The sequence below is a fragment of the Eubalaena glacialis genome, chromosome 13, assembly GCF_028564815.1.
Source record: "Eubalaena glacialis isolate mEubGla1 chromosome 13, mEubGla1.1.hap2.+ XY, whole genome shotgun sequence".
NCBI lineage: Eukaryota > Metazoa > Chordata > Mammalia > Artiodactyla > Balaenidae > Eubalaena > Eubalaena glacialis.
The window spans coordinates 23,117,474-23,130,801 of NC_083728.1; the positions used below are offsets into that span (position 1 = coordinate 23,117,474).

The following is a 13,328-nucleotide window of genomic DNA, read 5'->3' on the forward strand; positions in this document are numbered from 1 at the left end:
TTTGATCAACACACTAATGCCTCAGATTAAGGCAAGTTAAGCAGAGTCATAACACTTCTACTCATCTTTATCTTCTAGTGGACTTATAAAAGATGATTCTGCCTCTACTAAATCAGAAAGCCACAGCTACTGCCTTAAACTGTTTGAAGTGTGGGCATGTGGTGAAGGCAAAATTGTGAACCAAATCACTGATTTTTCCTTCTAATCAGGAGTTATTTACTAGATAAGATTGGGAGACAGAAGCTAGTTGGACTACTTTTGAAATTTAGCAGTCACCACATTCTACCTCTCACCTTCTACTTTATCCTTAATATTTTGCTTCTTTAATATAGGCAGAGGTTCAAGAAACCAGGAAGGTGAGCTCTCATAATTTTATTTTAAGATTTACTTCATTCTCCTCTCTCCCACTAGACTCGATTATTCCATGAGGACAGAGGCCATGTTATTAGCATAGTAACTCAATCTCTATTTGTTGAATGAGTGAGTAAACCTGACTTATTATTTTGGAATACATGTCAAACTGTTATAAATTTTTCTCTTTATTAGATACGCAACCATTGTCTCCAATTTCTGTCCATGAACGCTACAGTTCTCCTACCGCTGGGAGTGCTAAGAGAAGACTTTTTGGGGAAGACCCCCCAAAGGAAATGCTTATGGACAGGATCATAACAGAAGGAACAAAATTGAAAATTGCTCCTTCTTCAAGCATTACTGCTGAAAATATATCAATTTCACCTGGGCAAAGTCTTCTAACAATGGCCACAGCCATAGTAACAGGGACAACAGGACATAAAGTTACAATCCCATTGCATGGTAACATTTTGATGCATTTATTTTATATTTTTTCTGAGTTGGATGAAAATTTAAGAAATGTCTTATTGGATTGATCACATGGTCTTATTATTCCAGTATTTTTTCTTGAACCTGTATACTTTTTTTTTCTTTGGCTGCGTTTGGTCTTCGTTGCTGTGCACGGGCTTTCTCTAGTTACGGGGAGCAGGGGCTACTCTTCATTGCAGTGCGTGGGCTTCTCATTGCGGTGGCTTCTCCTGTTGCGGAACATGGGCTCTAGGCGTGCGGGCTTCAGTAGTTGCAGCACACGGGCTTCAGTAGTTGCGGCGCAAGGGCTCGATAGTTGCAGCTCGTGGGCTCGAGGGCACGTGGGCTTCAGTAGTTGTGGCACATGGGCTCAGTAGTTGTGGCTTGCGGGCTCTAGAGTGAAGGCTCAGTAGTTGTGGTGCACAGGCTTAGTTGTTCCGTGGCATGTGGGATCTTCCCAGACCAGGGATCAAACCTGTGTCTCCTGCATTGGCAGGCGGATTCTTAACCACTTCGCCACCAGGGAAGTCCCTGAACCCATACTTTTTTTTCTCTAAGAGCAGTTTTAGGTTCATGGCAAAATTGAGCCTTCCTTGCCATCGACATCCTGCACCAGAGAGACACATGTGTTACAATTGATGAACTTTCATGGACACATCATTATCACCCCAAGTCCATAGTTTGCATTAGGGTTCACTCTTTGGTGTTGTACATTCTATGAATTTTGACAAATGTCTAATGACACATATCTACCATTATACTATTATACAGAATAGTTTCACTGCCCTAAAGATCCTGTGTGCTCCACCCTTTTGTTTTGTTTTGAACCTATAGAGGCATTCCTAGTATTATTGCACTTTGCTTTGTTGCACTTTACAGATACTATTTTTTTTTTACAAATTGAAGGTTTCTGGCAACCCTGTGTTGTCAAATGATGATTAGCATTTTTTAGCAACAAAGTATTTTTTAATTGAGGTACGTACATTGTTTTTTAGACATAATGCTATTGCACACTTAATAGACTGCAGTATAGCATAAACATAATTTTTATGTGCACTAGGAAACCAAAAAATTCATGTGACTCACTTTATTATGATACTCAATTTATTGTAGTGGTCTGGAACCAAACTCGCAATGTCTCTGAGGTATGCCTGCACTGTTTTTTGAATTTTCACATTCTATAAATTTACAACCCTCTTTGTTAGGACTTATTTTATTTTCTTATCTGAGTTTTACAAATAAGTGCATTGAGCAAGAATTTTGTTTATTGATTAAAAACATCTCCTTTAGAGCTCAAAAGAAAACAATTTTATTGTTTCAGAGCAGAAATAGAAAATAAGAGTATCATAACCTAGAATTACTATTTTTGTGGCTTTCTTCTAACATATTCCTATGCATAGATAGATAGATAAATAGATAGATAGATAGATAGTAAAGAAAGGAAGGGAGGGAGAGAGGGAGGAAGGAAGCAAGGAAGGAAGAATTGACAACTTTTCTGGGACACATTTCTAAAACTAAGAACTCTTGCTTGTACATTCAGGTATTGCAAATGATGCTGGAGAGATCACACTGATACCAATTTCCATGAATACAACTCAGGAGTCCAAAGTCAAGAGTCCTGTATCACTTACGGCTCAGTCATTAATTGGTGCTTCTCCAAAACAGACCCATTTGACTAAAGCACAAGAGGTACATTCAGTTGGAATAAGCAAACCAAAGAGAACTGGGTCCTTAGCACTGTTTTATAGAAAGGTACGTGTTTTTATAGCATCTAAAAAGGTCTCCTTTAATCAATGCAAGAAAGATTGAGTAACAGAGGGCAGCTTTAGCCTTCTTTTTTTGTGTGTAGTAAAATATACATGAAATTTACTATTTTAACCATTTTTAAGTGTACAGCTAAATGTCATTAGTACATTCACGTTGTTGTGCAGCTTCCACCACCATCCATCTCCAGACTTTTTCATCTTCCTAAACTGAAACTCTGTACCCATTAAATAGTAACTCCTCATTTCTTCCCCCCACCCACAGCCCCTGGTAGCCATTATTCTACTTTCTGTCTCTATGAATTTGACTACTCTAGGTACCTCATATAAGTGGAATTATATAACGTTTGTCCTTTTTTGACAGGCTTATTTCACTTAGCATAATGTTTTCAAGGTTCTTCAATATTGTAGCATGGTCAGAATTTCCTTCCTTTTTAAGGCTGACTAATATTCCATCGTATGTATATACCATATTTTGTTTATCCATTCATCTATAGATGGACATTTGGGTTGTTTCTACCTTTTGGTTATTGTGAGTGAATAGTGTTGCTATGAACATTGGTGTACAGGTATCCAAGGCTGCTTTCAATTCTTTTGGGTATATACAGAAGTGGAATAGTAATTCTAAATTTAATTTTTGAGAAAATGCTATACAGTTTCCCACAGTGGCTGCACCATTTATATTCCTGCCAGCAACATACAAGGGTTTTTCACAATATTGTGAAATACAAGTGTTTTTCTCTTTCTGACTTACTTCACTCTTTATGACAGTCTCTAGATCCATCCACCTCACTACAAATAACTCAATTTCGTTTCTTTTTATGGCTGCGTAACATTCCATTGTATATATGTGCCACATCTTCTTTATCCGTTCGTCTGTCAATGGACACTTAGGTTGCTTCCATGTCCTGGCTGTTGTAAGTAGAACTGCAATGAATATTGTGGTACATGACTCTTTTTGAATTATGGTTTTCTCAGGGTATATGCCCAATAGTGGGATCACTGGGTCATATGGTACTTCTATTTTTACTTTTTTAAGGAACTGCCATACTGTTCTCCATAGTGGTTGTATCAATTTACATTCCCACCAGCAGTGCAAGAGGGTTCCCTTTTCTCCACACCCTCTCCAGCATTTATTGTTTGTAGATATTTTGATGATGGCCGTTCTGACGGGTGTGAGGTGATAACCTCATTGTAGTTTTGATTTGCATTTCTCTAATGATTAGTGATTTTGAGCATCCTTTCATGTGTTTTTTGACAATCTGTATATCTTCTTTGGAGAAATGTCTATTTAGGTCTTCTGCCTATTTTTGGATTGGGTTGTTTGTTTTCTTGATATTGAGCTGCATGAGCTGCTTGTATATTTTGGAGATTAATCCTTTGTCAGTTGCTTCATTTGCAAATATTTTCTCCCGTTCTGAGGGTTGTCTTTTCGTCTTGTTTATGGTTTCCTTTGCTGTGCAAAAGCATTTAAGTTTCATTAGGTCCCATTTGTTTATTTTTGTTTTTATTTCCATTTCTCTAGGAGGTAGGTCAAATAGGATCTTGCTGTGATATATGTCATGGAGTGTTCTGCCTATGTTTTCCTCTAAGAGTTTTATAGTGTCTGGCCTTAAGTTTAGGTCCTTAATCCATCTTGAGTTTATTTTTGTGTATGGTGTTTGGGAGTGTTCTAATTTCATTCTTTTACATGTAGCTGTCCAGTTTTCCCAGCACCACTGATTGAAGAGGCTGTCTTTTCTCCATTGTATATTCGTGCCTCCTTTATTAAAGATAAGGTGACCATAGGTGCGTGGGTTTATCTCTGGGCTTTCTATCCTGTTCCATTGATCTATATTTCTGTTTTTGTGCCAGTACCATATTGTCTTGATTACTGTAGCTTCTTAGTATAGTCCGAAGTCAAGGAGCCTGATTCCTCCAGCTCTGTTTTTCTTTCTCAAGATTGCTTTGGCTATTCGGGGTTTTTTGTGTTTCCATGCAAATTGTGAAATTTTTTGTTCTAGTTCTGTGAAAAATGCCATTGGTAGTTTGATAGGGATTGCATTGACTCTGTAGATTGCTTTGGGTAGTATAGTCATTTTCACAATGTTGATTCTTCCAGTCCAAGAACATGGTATGTTTCTCCATCCGTTTGTATCCTCTTTGATTTCTTTCATCAGTGTCTTATAGTTTTCTGCATACAGGTCTTATGTCTCCTTAGGTAGGTTTATTCCTAGGTATTTTATTCTTTTTGTTGCAGTGGTAAATGGGAGTGTTTCCTTAATTTCTCTTTCAGATTTTTCATCATTAGTGTATAGGCATGCAAGAGATTTCTGTGCATTAATTTTATATCCTGCTGCTTTACCAAATTCATTGATTAGCTCTAGTAGTTTTTTGGTAGCATCTTTAGGATTCACTATGTATAGTATCATGTCATCTGCAAACAGTGACTGTTTTACTTCTTTTTTTCCAAGTTGGATTCCTTTTATTTCTTTTTCTTCTCTGATTGCTGTGGCTAACACTTCCAAAACTATGTTGAATAATAGTGGTGAGAGTGGGCAGCCTTGTCTTGTTCCTGATCTTAGTGGAAATGGTTTCCGTTTTTCACCATTGAGAACGATGTTGGCTGTGGGTTTGTCATATATGGCTTTATTATGTTGAGTTAAGTTCCCTCTATGCCTACTTTCTGGAGAGTTTTTATCATAAATGGCTGTTGAATTTTGTCAAAAGCTTTTTCTGCATCTATTGAGATGATCATATGGTTTTTATTCTTCAGTTTGTTAATATGGTTTATCACATTGATTGATTTGTGTATGTTGAAGAATCCTTGCATTCCTGGGATAAACCCCACTTGATCATGGTGTATGATCCTTTTAATGTGCTGTTGGATTCTGTTTGCTAGTATTTTGTTGAGGATTTTTGCATCTATGTTCATCAGTGATATTGGCCTATAGTTTTCTTTTTTTGTGACATCTTTGTCTGGTTTTGGTATCAGGGTGATAGTGGCCTCATAGAATGAGTCTGGGAGTGTTCCTCCCTCTGCTATATTTTGGAAGAGTTTGAGAAGGATATGTGTTAGCTCTTCTCTAAATGTTTGCTAGAATTCTCCTGTGAGTCCATTTGGTCCTGGGCTTTTGTTTGTTGGAAGATTTTTAATCACAGTTTCAATTTCAGTGCTTGTGATTGGTCTATTCATGTTTTCTATTTCTTCCTGGTTCAGTCTTGGAAGGTTATACCTTTCTAAGAATTCGTCCATTTCTTCCAGGTTGTCCATTTTTTTGGCATATACTTGCTTTTAGTAATCTCTCATGATCCTTTGTATTTCTGCAGTGTCTGTTGTTACTTCTCCTTTTTCATTTCTAAATCTATTGATGTGAGTCTTCTCCCTTTTTTTCCTGATGAGTCTGGCTAGTGGTTTATCATTTTTGTTTATCTTCTCAAAGAACCATCTTTTAGTTTTATTGATCTTAGCTATTTTTTCCTTCATTTCTTTTTCATTATTTCTGATCTCATCTTTATTATTTCTTTCCTTCTGCTAACTTTGAGGTTTTTTTGTTCTTCTTTCTCTAATTGCTTTAGGTGTAATGTTAGGTTGTTTATTTGAGATGTTTCTTGTTTCTTGAGGTAGGATTGTATTGCTATAAACGTCCCTCTTAGAACTGCTTTTGCTGCATCCCATAGATTTTGGGTCGTCGTGTTTTCATTGTCATCTGTTTCTAGGTATTTTTTGATTACCTCTTTGATTTCTTCAGTGATCTCTTGGTTATTTAGTAGTGTATTGTTTAGCCTCCATGTGTGTGTATTTTTCACACATTTTTTCCTGTTATTGGTGTCTAGTCTCATAGCATTGTGGTCGGAAAAGATACTTGATACAATTTCAATTTTCTTAAATTTAGCAAGGCTTGATTTGTGACCCAAGATATGATCTATCCTGGAAAATGTTCTATGAGCATTAAATGTATCATTTAAAGCTTGTGTTTCCTTATTTATTTTCATTTTGGATGATCTGTCCATTGGTGAAAGTGGGGTGTTAAAGTCTCCTACTATTATTGTGTTGCTGTCAATTTCCCCTTTTATGGCTGTTAGCATTTGCCTTATGTATTGAGCTGCTCCTGTGTTGGGTGCATAAATATTTACAATTGTTATATCTTCTTGGATTGATCGCTTGATCATTATGTAGTGTCCTTCCTTGTCTCTTGTAACATTCTTTATTTTAAAGTCTATTTTATCTGACATGAGAATTGCTACTCCAGCTTTCTTTTGATTTCCATTTGCATGGAATATCTTTTTCCATCCCCTCACTTTCAGTCTGTATGTGTCCCTAGGTCTGAAGTGGGTCTCTTGTAGACAGCATATATACAGGTCATGTTTTTGTATCCATTCAGCCAGTCTATGTCTTTTGGTTGGAGCATTTAATCCATTTACATTGAAGGTAGTTATCAATATGTGTGTTCCTGTTACCATTTTCTTAATTGTTTTGGGTTTGTTATTGTAGGTGTTTTCCTTCTCTTGTGTTTCCTGCCTAGGGAAGTTCCTTTAGCATTTGTTGTAAAGCTGGTTTGGTGGTGCTGAATTCTCTTAGCTTTTGCTTGTCTGTAAAGGTTTTAATTGCTCCATCGAATCTGAATGAGATCCTCGATGGGTAGAGTAATCTTGGTTGTAGGTTTTTCTCTTTCATCACTTTAAATATGTCCTGCCACTCCCTTCTGGCTTGCAGAGTTTCTGCTGAGAAATCAGCTATTAACATTATGGGGATTCCCTTGTATGTTATTTGTTGCTTTTCCCTTGCTGCTTTTAATATTTTTTCTTTGTATTTAATTTTTGATAGTTTGATTAATGTGTGTCTTGGCGTGTTTCTCCTTGGATTTATCCTGTGTGGGACTCTCTGTGCTTCTTGGACTTGATTGACTATTTGCTTACCCATCTTAGGGAAGTTTTCAACTATAATCTCTTCAAATATTTTCTCAGTCCCTTTTTCTTTCTCTTCTTCTTCTGGGACCCCTATAATTTGAATGTTGGTGCGTTTAGTGTTGTCCCAGAGGTCTCAGAGATTGTCCTTAATTTTTTTCATTCTTTTTTCTTTATTCTGCTCTGTGGTAGTTATTTCCACTATTTTATCTTCCAGGTCACTTATCCGTTCTTCTGCCTCAGTTATTCTGCTATTGATTCCTTCTAGAGAATTTTTAATTTTATTTATTGTGTTGTTCATCATTGTTTGTTTGCTCTTTAGTTCTTTTAGGTCCTTGTTAAACGTTTCTTGTATTTTCTCCATTCTATTTCCAAGATTTTGGATCATCTGTACTATCATTACTCTGAATTTTTTTTGCGGTAGACTGCCTGTTTCCTCTTCATTTGTTTGGTCTGGTGGGTTTTTACCTTGTTCCTTCATCTGCTGTGTATTTCTCTGTCTTCTCATTTTGCTTAACTTACTGTGTTTGGGGTCTCCTTTCGCAGGCTGCAGGTTCATAGTCCTCATTGTTTTTGGTGTCTGCCCCCCAGTGGGTAAGTTTGGTTCAGTGGGTTGTGTAGGCTTTCTAGTGGAGGGGACTGGTGCCTGTGTTCTGGTGGATGAGGCTGGATCTTGTCTTTCTGGTGAGCTGGACCGCACCCAGTGGTGTGCTTTGGGGTGTCTGTGACCTTATTATGATTTTAGGCAGCCTCTCTGCTAATGGATGGGGTTGTGTTCCTGTCTTGCTAGTTGTTTGGCATAGGGTATCCATCACTGTAGCTTGCTGGTCATTGAGTGGAGCTGGGTCTTCACGTTGAGATGGAGATCTCTGAGAGAGCTTTCGCCATTTGATATTATGTGGGGCTGGGAGGTCTCTGGTGGACCACTGTCCTGAACTTGGCTCTCCCACCTCAGAGGCTCAGGCAGGACACCCGGCCGGAGCACCAAGGCCTTGTCAGCCAAATGGCTCAGAAGAAAAGGGAGAAAAAAAGAAAGAGAAATAAAATAAAGTTATAAAAATGAAAAATAAAAAATATATTATAAAAAAATTAGAAAGTAAAAAAAGAAAAGAGAAAGAAAGAAGCGAGCAACCAAACCAGAAAACAAATCCACCAATGATAACAAGTGCTAAAAATTATAGTAAAAAAAAAAAAAGACAGACAGAACCCTAGGACAAATGGTAAAAGCAAAGCTATACAGACAAAAATCACACAAAGAAGCATACACATACACACTTGCAAAAGGAGAAAAAGGAAAAATATATATATATAAAAAAAGGAAGAGAGCAACCAAATCAATAAACAAATCTATCAATGATAATAAGTTCTAAATACTAAACTAAGATAAACATAAAACCAGAAACAAATTAGATGCTGAAAGCAAACCCCAAGTCTATAGTTGCTCCCAAAGTCCACTGCCTCAATTTTGGGATGATTCGTTGTCTATTCAGGTATTCCACAGATGCAGGGTACATCAGTTTGATTGTGGAGATTTAATCCACTGCTCCTGAGGCTGCTGGGAGAGATTTCCCTTTCTCTTCTTTGTTCGCACAGCTCCTGGGGTTCAGCTTTGGATTTGGCCCCACTTCTGCGTGTAGGTCGCCTGAGGGCATCTATTTCCCTCCCAGACAGGACGGGGTTAAAGTAGCAGCTGATTAGGGGGCTCTGGCTCCCTCAGGCCAGGGGGAGGGAGGGGTACGGAATGCGGGGCAAGCCTGCGGTGGCAGAGGCCAGCATAATGTTGCAACAGCCTGGGCACAACGTGTGTTCTCCCGGGGAAGTTGTTCCTGGATCACGGGACCCTGGCAGTGGCGGGCTGCACAGGCTCCCGGGAGGGGAGGTGTGAATAGTGACCTGTGCTTGCACACAGGCTTCTTGGTGGCTGCAGCAGCAGCCTTAGCGTTTCATGCCCGTCTCTGGGGTCCGCGCTGATAGCCGCGGCCCGTGCTCATCTCTGGAGCTCGTTTAGGCAGTGCTCTGAATCCCCTCTCCTCACACACCCTGAAACAATGGTCTCTTGCCTCTTAGGCAGTTCCAGACTTTTTCCTGGACTCCCTCCCGGGTAGCTGTGGCTGACTAGCTGCCTTCAGGCTGTGTTCACGCAGCTAACCCCAGTCCTCTCCCTGGGATCTGACCTCCAAAGCCCGAGCCTCAGCTCCCAGCCCCAACCCGCCCCGGCGGGTGAGCAGACAGGCCTCTCAGGCTGGTGAGTGCTGGTCGGCACTGATCCTCTATGCGGGAATCTCTCCGCTTTGCCCTCTGCACCCCTGTTGCTGCGCTCTCCTCTGTGGCTCCAAAGCTTCCCACCTGCCATCTCTGCCGGTGAAGGGGCTTCCTAGTGTGTGGAAACTTTTCCTCCTTCACAGCTCCCTCGCAGAGGTGCAGGTCCCATCCCTATTCTTTTGTCTCTGTTTTTTCTTTTTTCTTTTGCCCTACCCAGGTACGTGGGGAGTTTGTTGCCTTTTGGGAAGTCTGAGGTCTTCTGCCAGTGTTCAGTAGGTGTTCTGTAGGAGCTGTTCCTCATGTAGATGTATTTCTGATGTATTTGTGGGGAGGAAGGTGATCTCCATGTCTTACTCCTCCACCATCTTGAAGCTATCTCCTTACTGTAGTTTTGATTCGCGTTTCCCTGATGATTAGTGATATTGAGCATCTTTTCATGGGCTTATTGGCAATCCTTCTACCTTCCTCAGAGAAATGTCTATTCAAGTCCTTTGCCCATTTTTTGAGTTTTTCATTGGTGAGTTGTAGAAGTTCTTTATATTGTCGGGATATTAATTCCTTATCAGATACATGATTTGCAAATATCTTCTCCCATTCCATGGGTTGCCTTTTCACTATGTTATATATTAGTGTCTTTTGACACACAGAAGTTTTTTAATTTGATGAAGTCTAATTTATCTATGTTTTGTTTTGTTGTCTTGTTCTTTTTGGTGTCATATCCGAGAAATCATTGCACATTCCAGTGTCTTGAAGCTTTTCCCCTATGTTTTCTTGTAGGATTTTTATAGTTTTAGCAATTACATTTAGGTCTTTGATCCATTTTGAGTTAATTTTTATATATGGTATAAGGTAAGGACCCAGTTTCATTCTTTTGCATGTGGATATCCAGTTTTCTCAGTAAGTCTTGTTGACAAGACTGCCTTCCTCCATTGAATGGTCTTGACACCCTTGTCAGGTTACTCATCACTATATATGTGAGGGTTTATTTCTGGGCTCTGTATTCTATTCATTGGTCTCTTCATGCCAGTACCACAGTTTTGATTAGTGTAACTTTGTAGTAAGGTTTGAAATCAGAAAATGTGAGACCTGCAACTTTGTTCTTCTTTTTCAAGATTATTTTGACTATTCAGAGTCCCTTGACATTCCATATGAGTTTTAGGATGGATTTTTTTCTATTTCTGCAAAAAAAAAAAATCTTTGCGATTTTAATATGGATTATATTGAACCTGTAGATTGCTTGGAGTAGTGTTGACATCTTAACAATATTAAGTCTTCCAGTCCATGAACATAGTATGTCTTTCCATTTATTTATGTTTTCTTTAATTTCTTTGAGCAATGCTTTGCAGTTTTCAGTGTACAAATTTTTGCCTCCTTGGTTAAGTTTATTCCCAAGTATTTTATTCTTTTTCATGCTATTGTAAATGGAATCATTTTCTTAATTTCATTTTTGGATTGTGCATTGTTAATGGTGTAGGAATAAAAGTGATTTTTGTGTGTTGATTTTGTATCCTGCAACTTTGCTGTATTCATTTATTAGTTCTAACATTTTTTATGGACTCCAGGGTTTTTGGGTTTCCTACACATAAAGTCATGTCATCTGCAAACAGAGATGGTTTTACTACTTTTCTAATTTGAATGCCTTTTATTTCTTTTTCTTGCCTAATTGCTCTGGCTAGAACTTCTAGTATGGTGTTGAATAGAAGTACTGAAATTGGGCGTCTTTGTCTTGTTCCTTATCTTAGAGGAAAAGCTTTCATTGTTTTACTTTGAGTGTGATCTTAGCTATGGATTTTTCATATATGGTATTTATTATGTTGAAGTAGTTTCCGTCTGTTCCTAGTTTGTAACAAAAGGGTATTGAATTTTGTCAAATGCTTTTTTTCTGCATCAAATTTTGAGATGATTATATCATTTTTCCCTTCATTCTGTTAATGTGGTGTATTACACTGATAGATTTTCATATGTTAAACTATCCTTTCATTCCATGAATAACTCCTACTTGGTCATGGTGTATAGCCCTTTTAGTGTATTATGTTCCATTCAGTTGCTAGGGTTTTGTGGAGGATTTTCACATCAATATAATAGATATTGGTCTGTAGTTTTCTTTTCTTAGAGTGTCTTTGTTTAGCTTTAGTATCAGGTAATGTACCTTTAGCCTTTTTTAAAAACATATTTGACATTCTAAAAGAACATTATGATCTTGATGAGCTATGTTTGGACTCAGGCTCATAGAGTTTTAATTCCATTTCCTGCCAGCTTGTTTTACATAACTTTGATTAAGCAGTTGGCCATCCTGTGGAATTTACAGGAACTCCATTGTGTTATATTGCTTTAGATTGGAGATTATTGTGGGACAGGTGCATTGGATCTTATGGATAAGTTTAAGTTACTGAAGATTCATTATTAAGATTGGTGGGATACTGCTGGGAGGCTACATAATTTTTATCATAAATCTAGTTTTTTACCTTTTACGAATTGACCAGTTCTCATTATAATGCCTAAATTATTTTAGTATTAATGCAAAGATTTAACATAGAAATAATTTCAGCTTATCCTGCCTAGCTTTTATAAGCACCATAAAGCTTCTGATAAGATAGACATGTTAATCAGATATTTGTGACCAAACATGCCGCTTCTCTAAAATAAATCCCAGAATTGGAAGATACCTCTCCAGTCTACCCTATAACTAGTGACTATCTAGCCCACTCTGAAAAATTGTAAATGAAAAAAAAGGCACTGTTTTTTGTTTCTTTCTAGCATTATGATTAGGGTTTAAGGCTTAAAAGTTTTAAGAAATTCATGTTTGTTTGTTTTTTCAAATTATCTCTTCATGCAAATTTATTTCCTCTATCTAGTCTTTCTTAGAATAATTCTTGAGACACTTGCCCTTTTTTCCACCTCCCACTGCCTTCTCTACTCTGTCCCACCATCTCCACTCCTGCCTACATCTTGTGCCTAAGGCCTGTTTTAAAAACAGAGCTCCAAATGTAGTATTTTCCACATTCATTCCCTATTTTTAATTTTCAAAATGACAAATTGCTGCCTTTGATAATGAATATAAGATTGACAAAAATAAGGTTTTATTTATGAATTTTTAGTTCTGAATTTATTTCAGAATCTAGCTTGTCCTTTTCTTTTTAATTATAGCCTACTTAGAAGCTAGAAAAATTTTACCCTAAAAGGGAATTGAAACGTCCATATCTATAATGAGTTCAAAATAACCATTTCTTGAGTAAATTGCAGATGTTATCCATGCTGAACTCAGTGTGATGCTGATATCCTATGCCTGAGTAGAATTTACTGTGAATTTTTTGTTAGAAGCCTTCCAGAGTGTGTGTACCTTTAAGGCATTGGATTAGCTTTGTAAAAGATACTTAACAAGTATTACTTTTTTTAAAAAATTTATTTATTTTATTTATTTATTTTTGGCTGCGTTGGGCCCTCATTGTTGCACGTGGGCTTTTCTCCAGTTGCAGCGAGTGGGGGCCACTCCTCGCCACAGTGCGTGGGCCTCTCATTGCGGTGGCCTGTCCTGCTGCAGAGCACGAGCTCAGTAGTTGTGGCTCGCGGGCTCCAGAGCGCAGGCTCAGCAGTTGG

At 38.1% G+C, this 13,328-nt stretch overlaps 1 protein-coding gene across 5 annotated transcripts in view; it reads left to right on the plus strand.

Annotated features, from left to right (window-relative positions):
• Window positions 1-13,328, plus strand: part of RBL1 (RB transcriptional corepressor like 1) — a 75,077-nt gene that overhangs the window by 40,297 nt on the left and 21,452 nt on the right. For all 5 annotated transcript variants that reach the window (XM_061210219.1, XM_061210220.1, XM_061210221.1 and 2 more), the window contains 2 exons: window positions 547-813; window positions 2,360-2,571. In XM_061210219.1, the coding sequence (XP_061066202.1) occupies window positions 547-813; window positions 2,360-2,571 (479 nt within the window). The remainder of the gene's footprint in view (window positions 1-546; window positions 814-2,359; window positions 2,572-13,328) is intronic.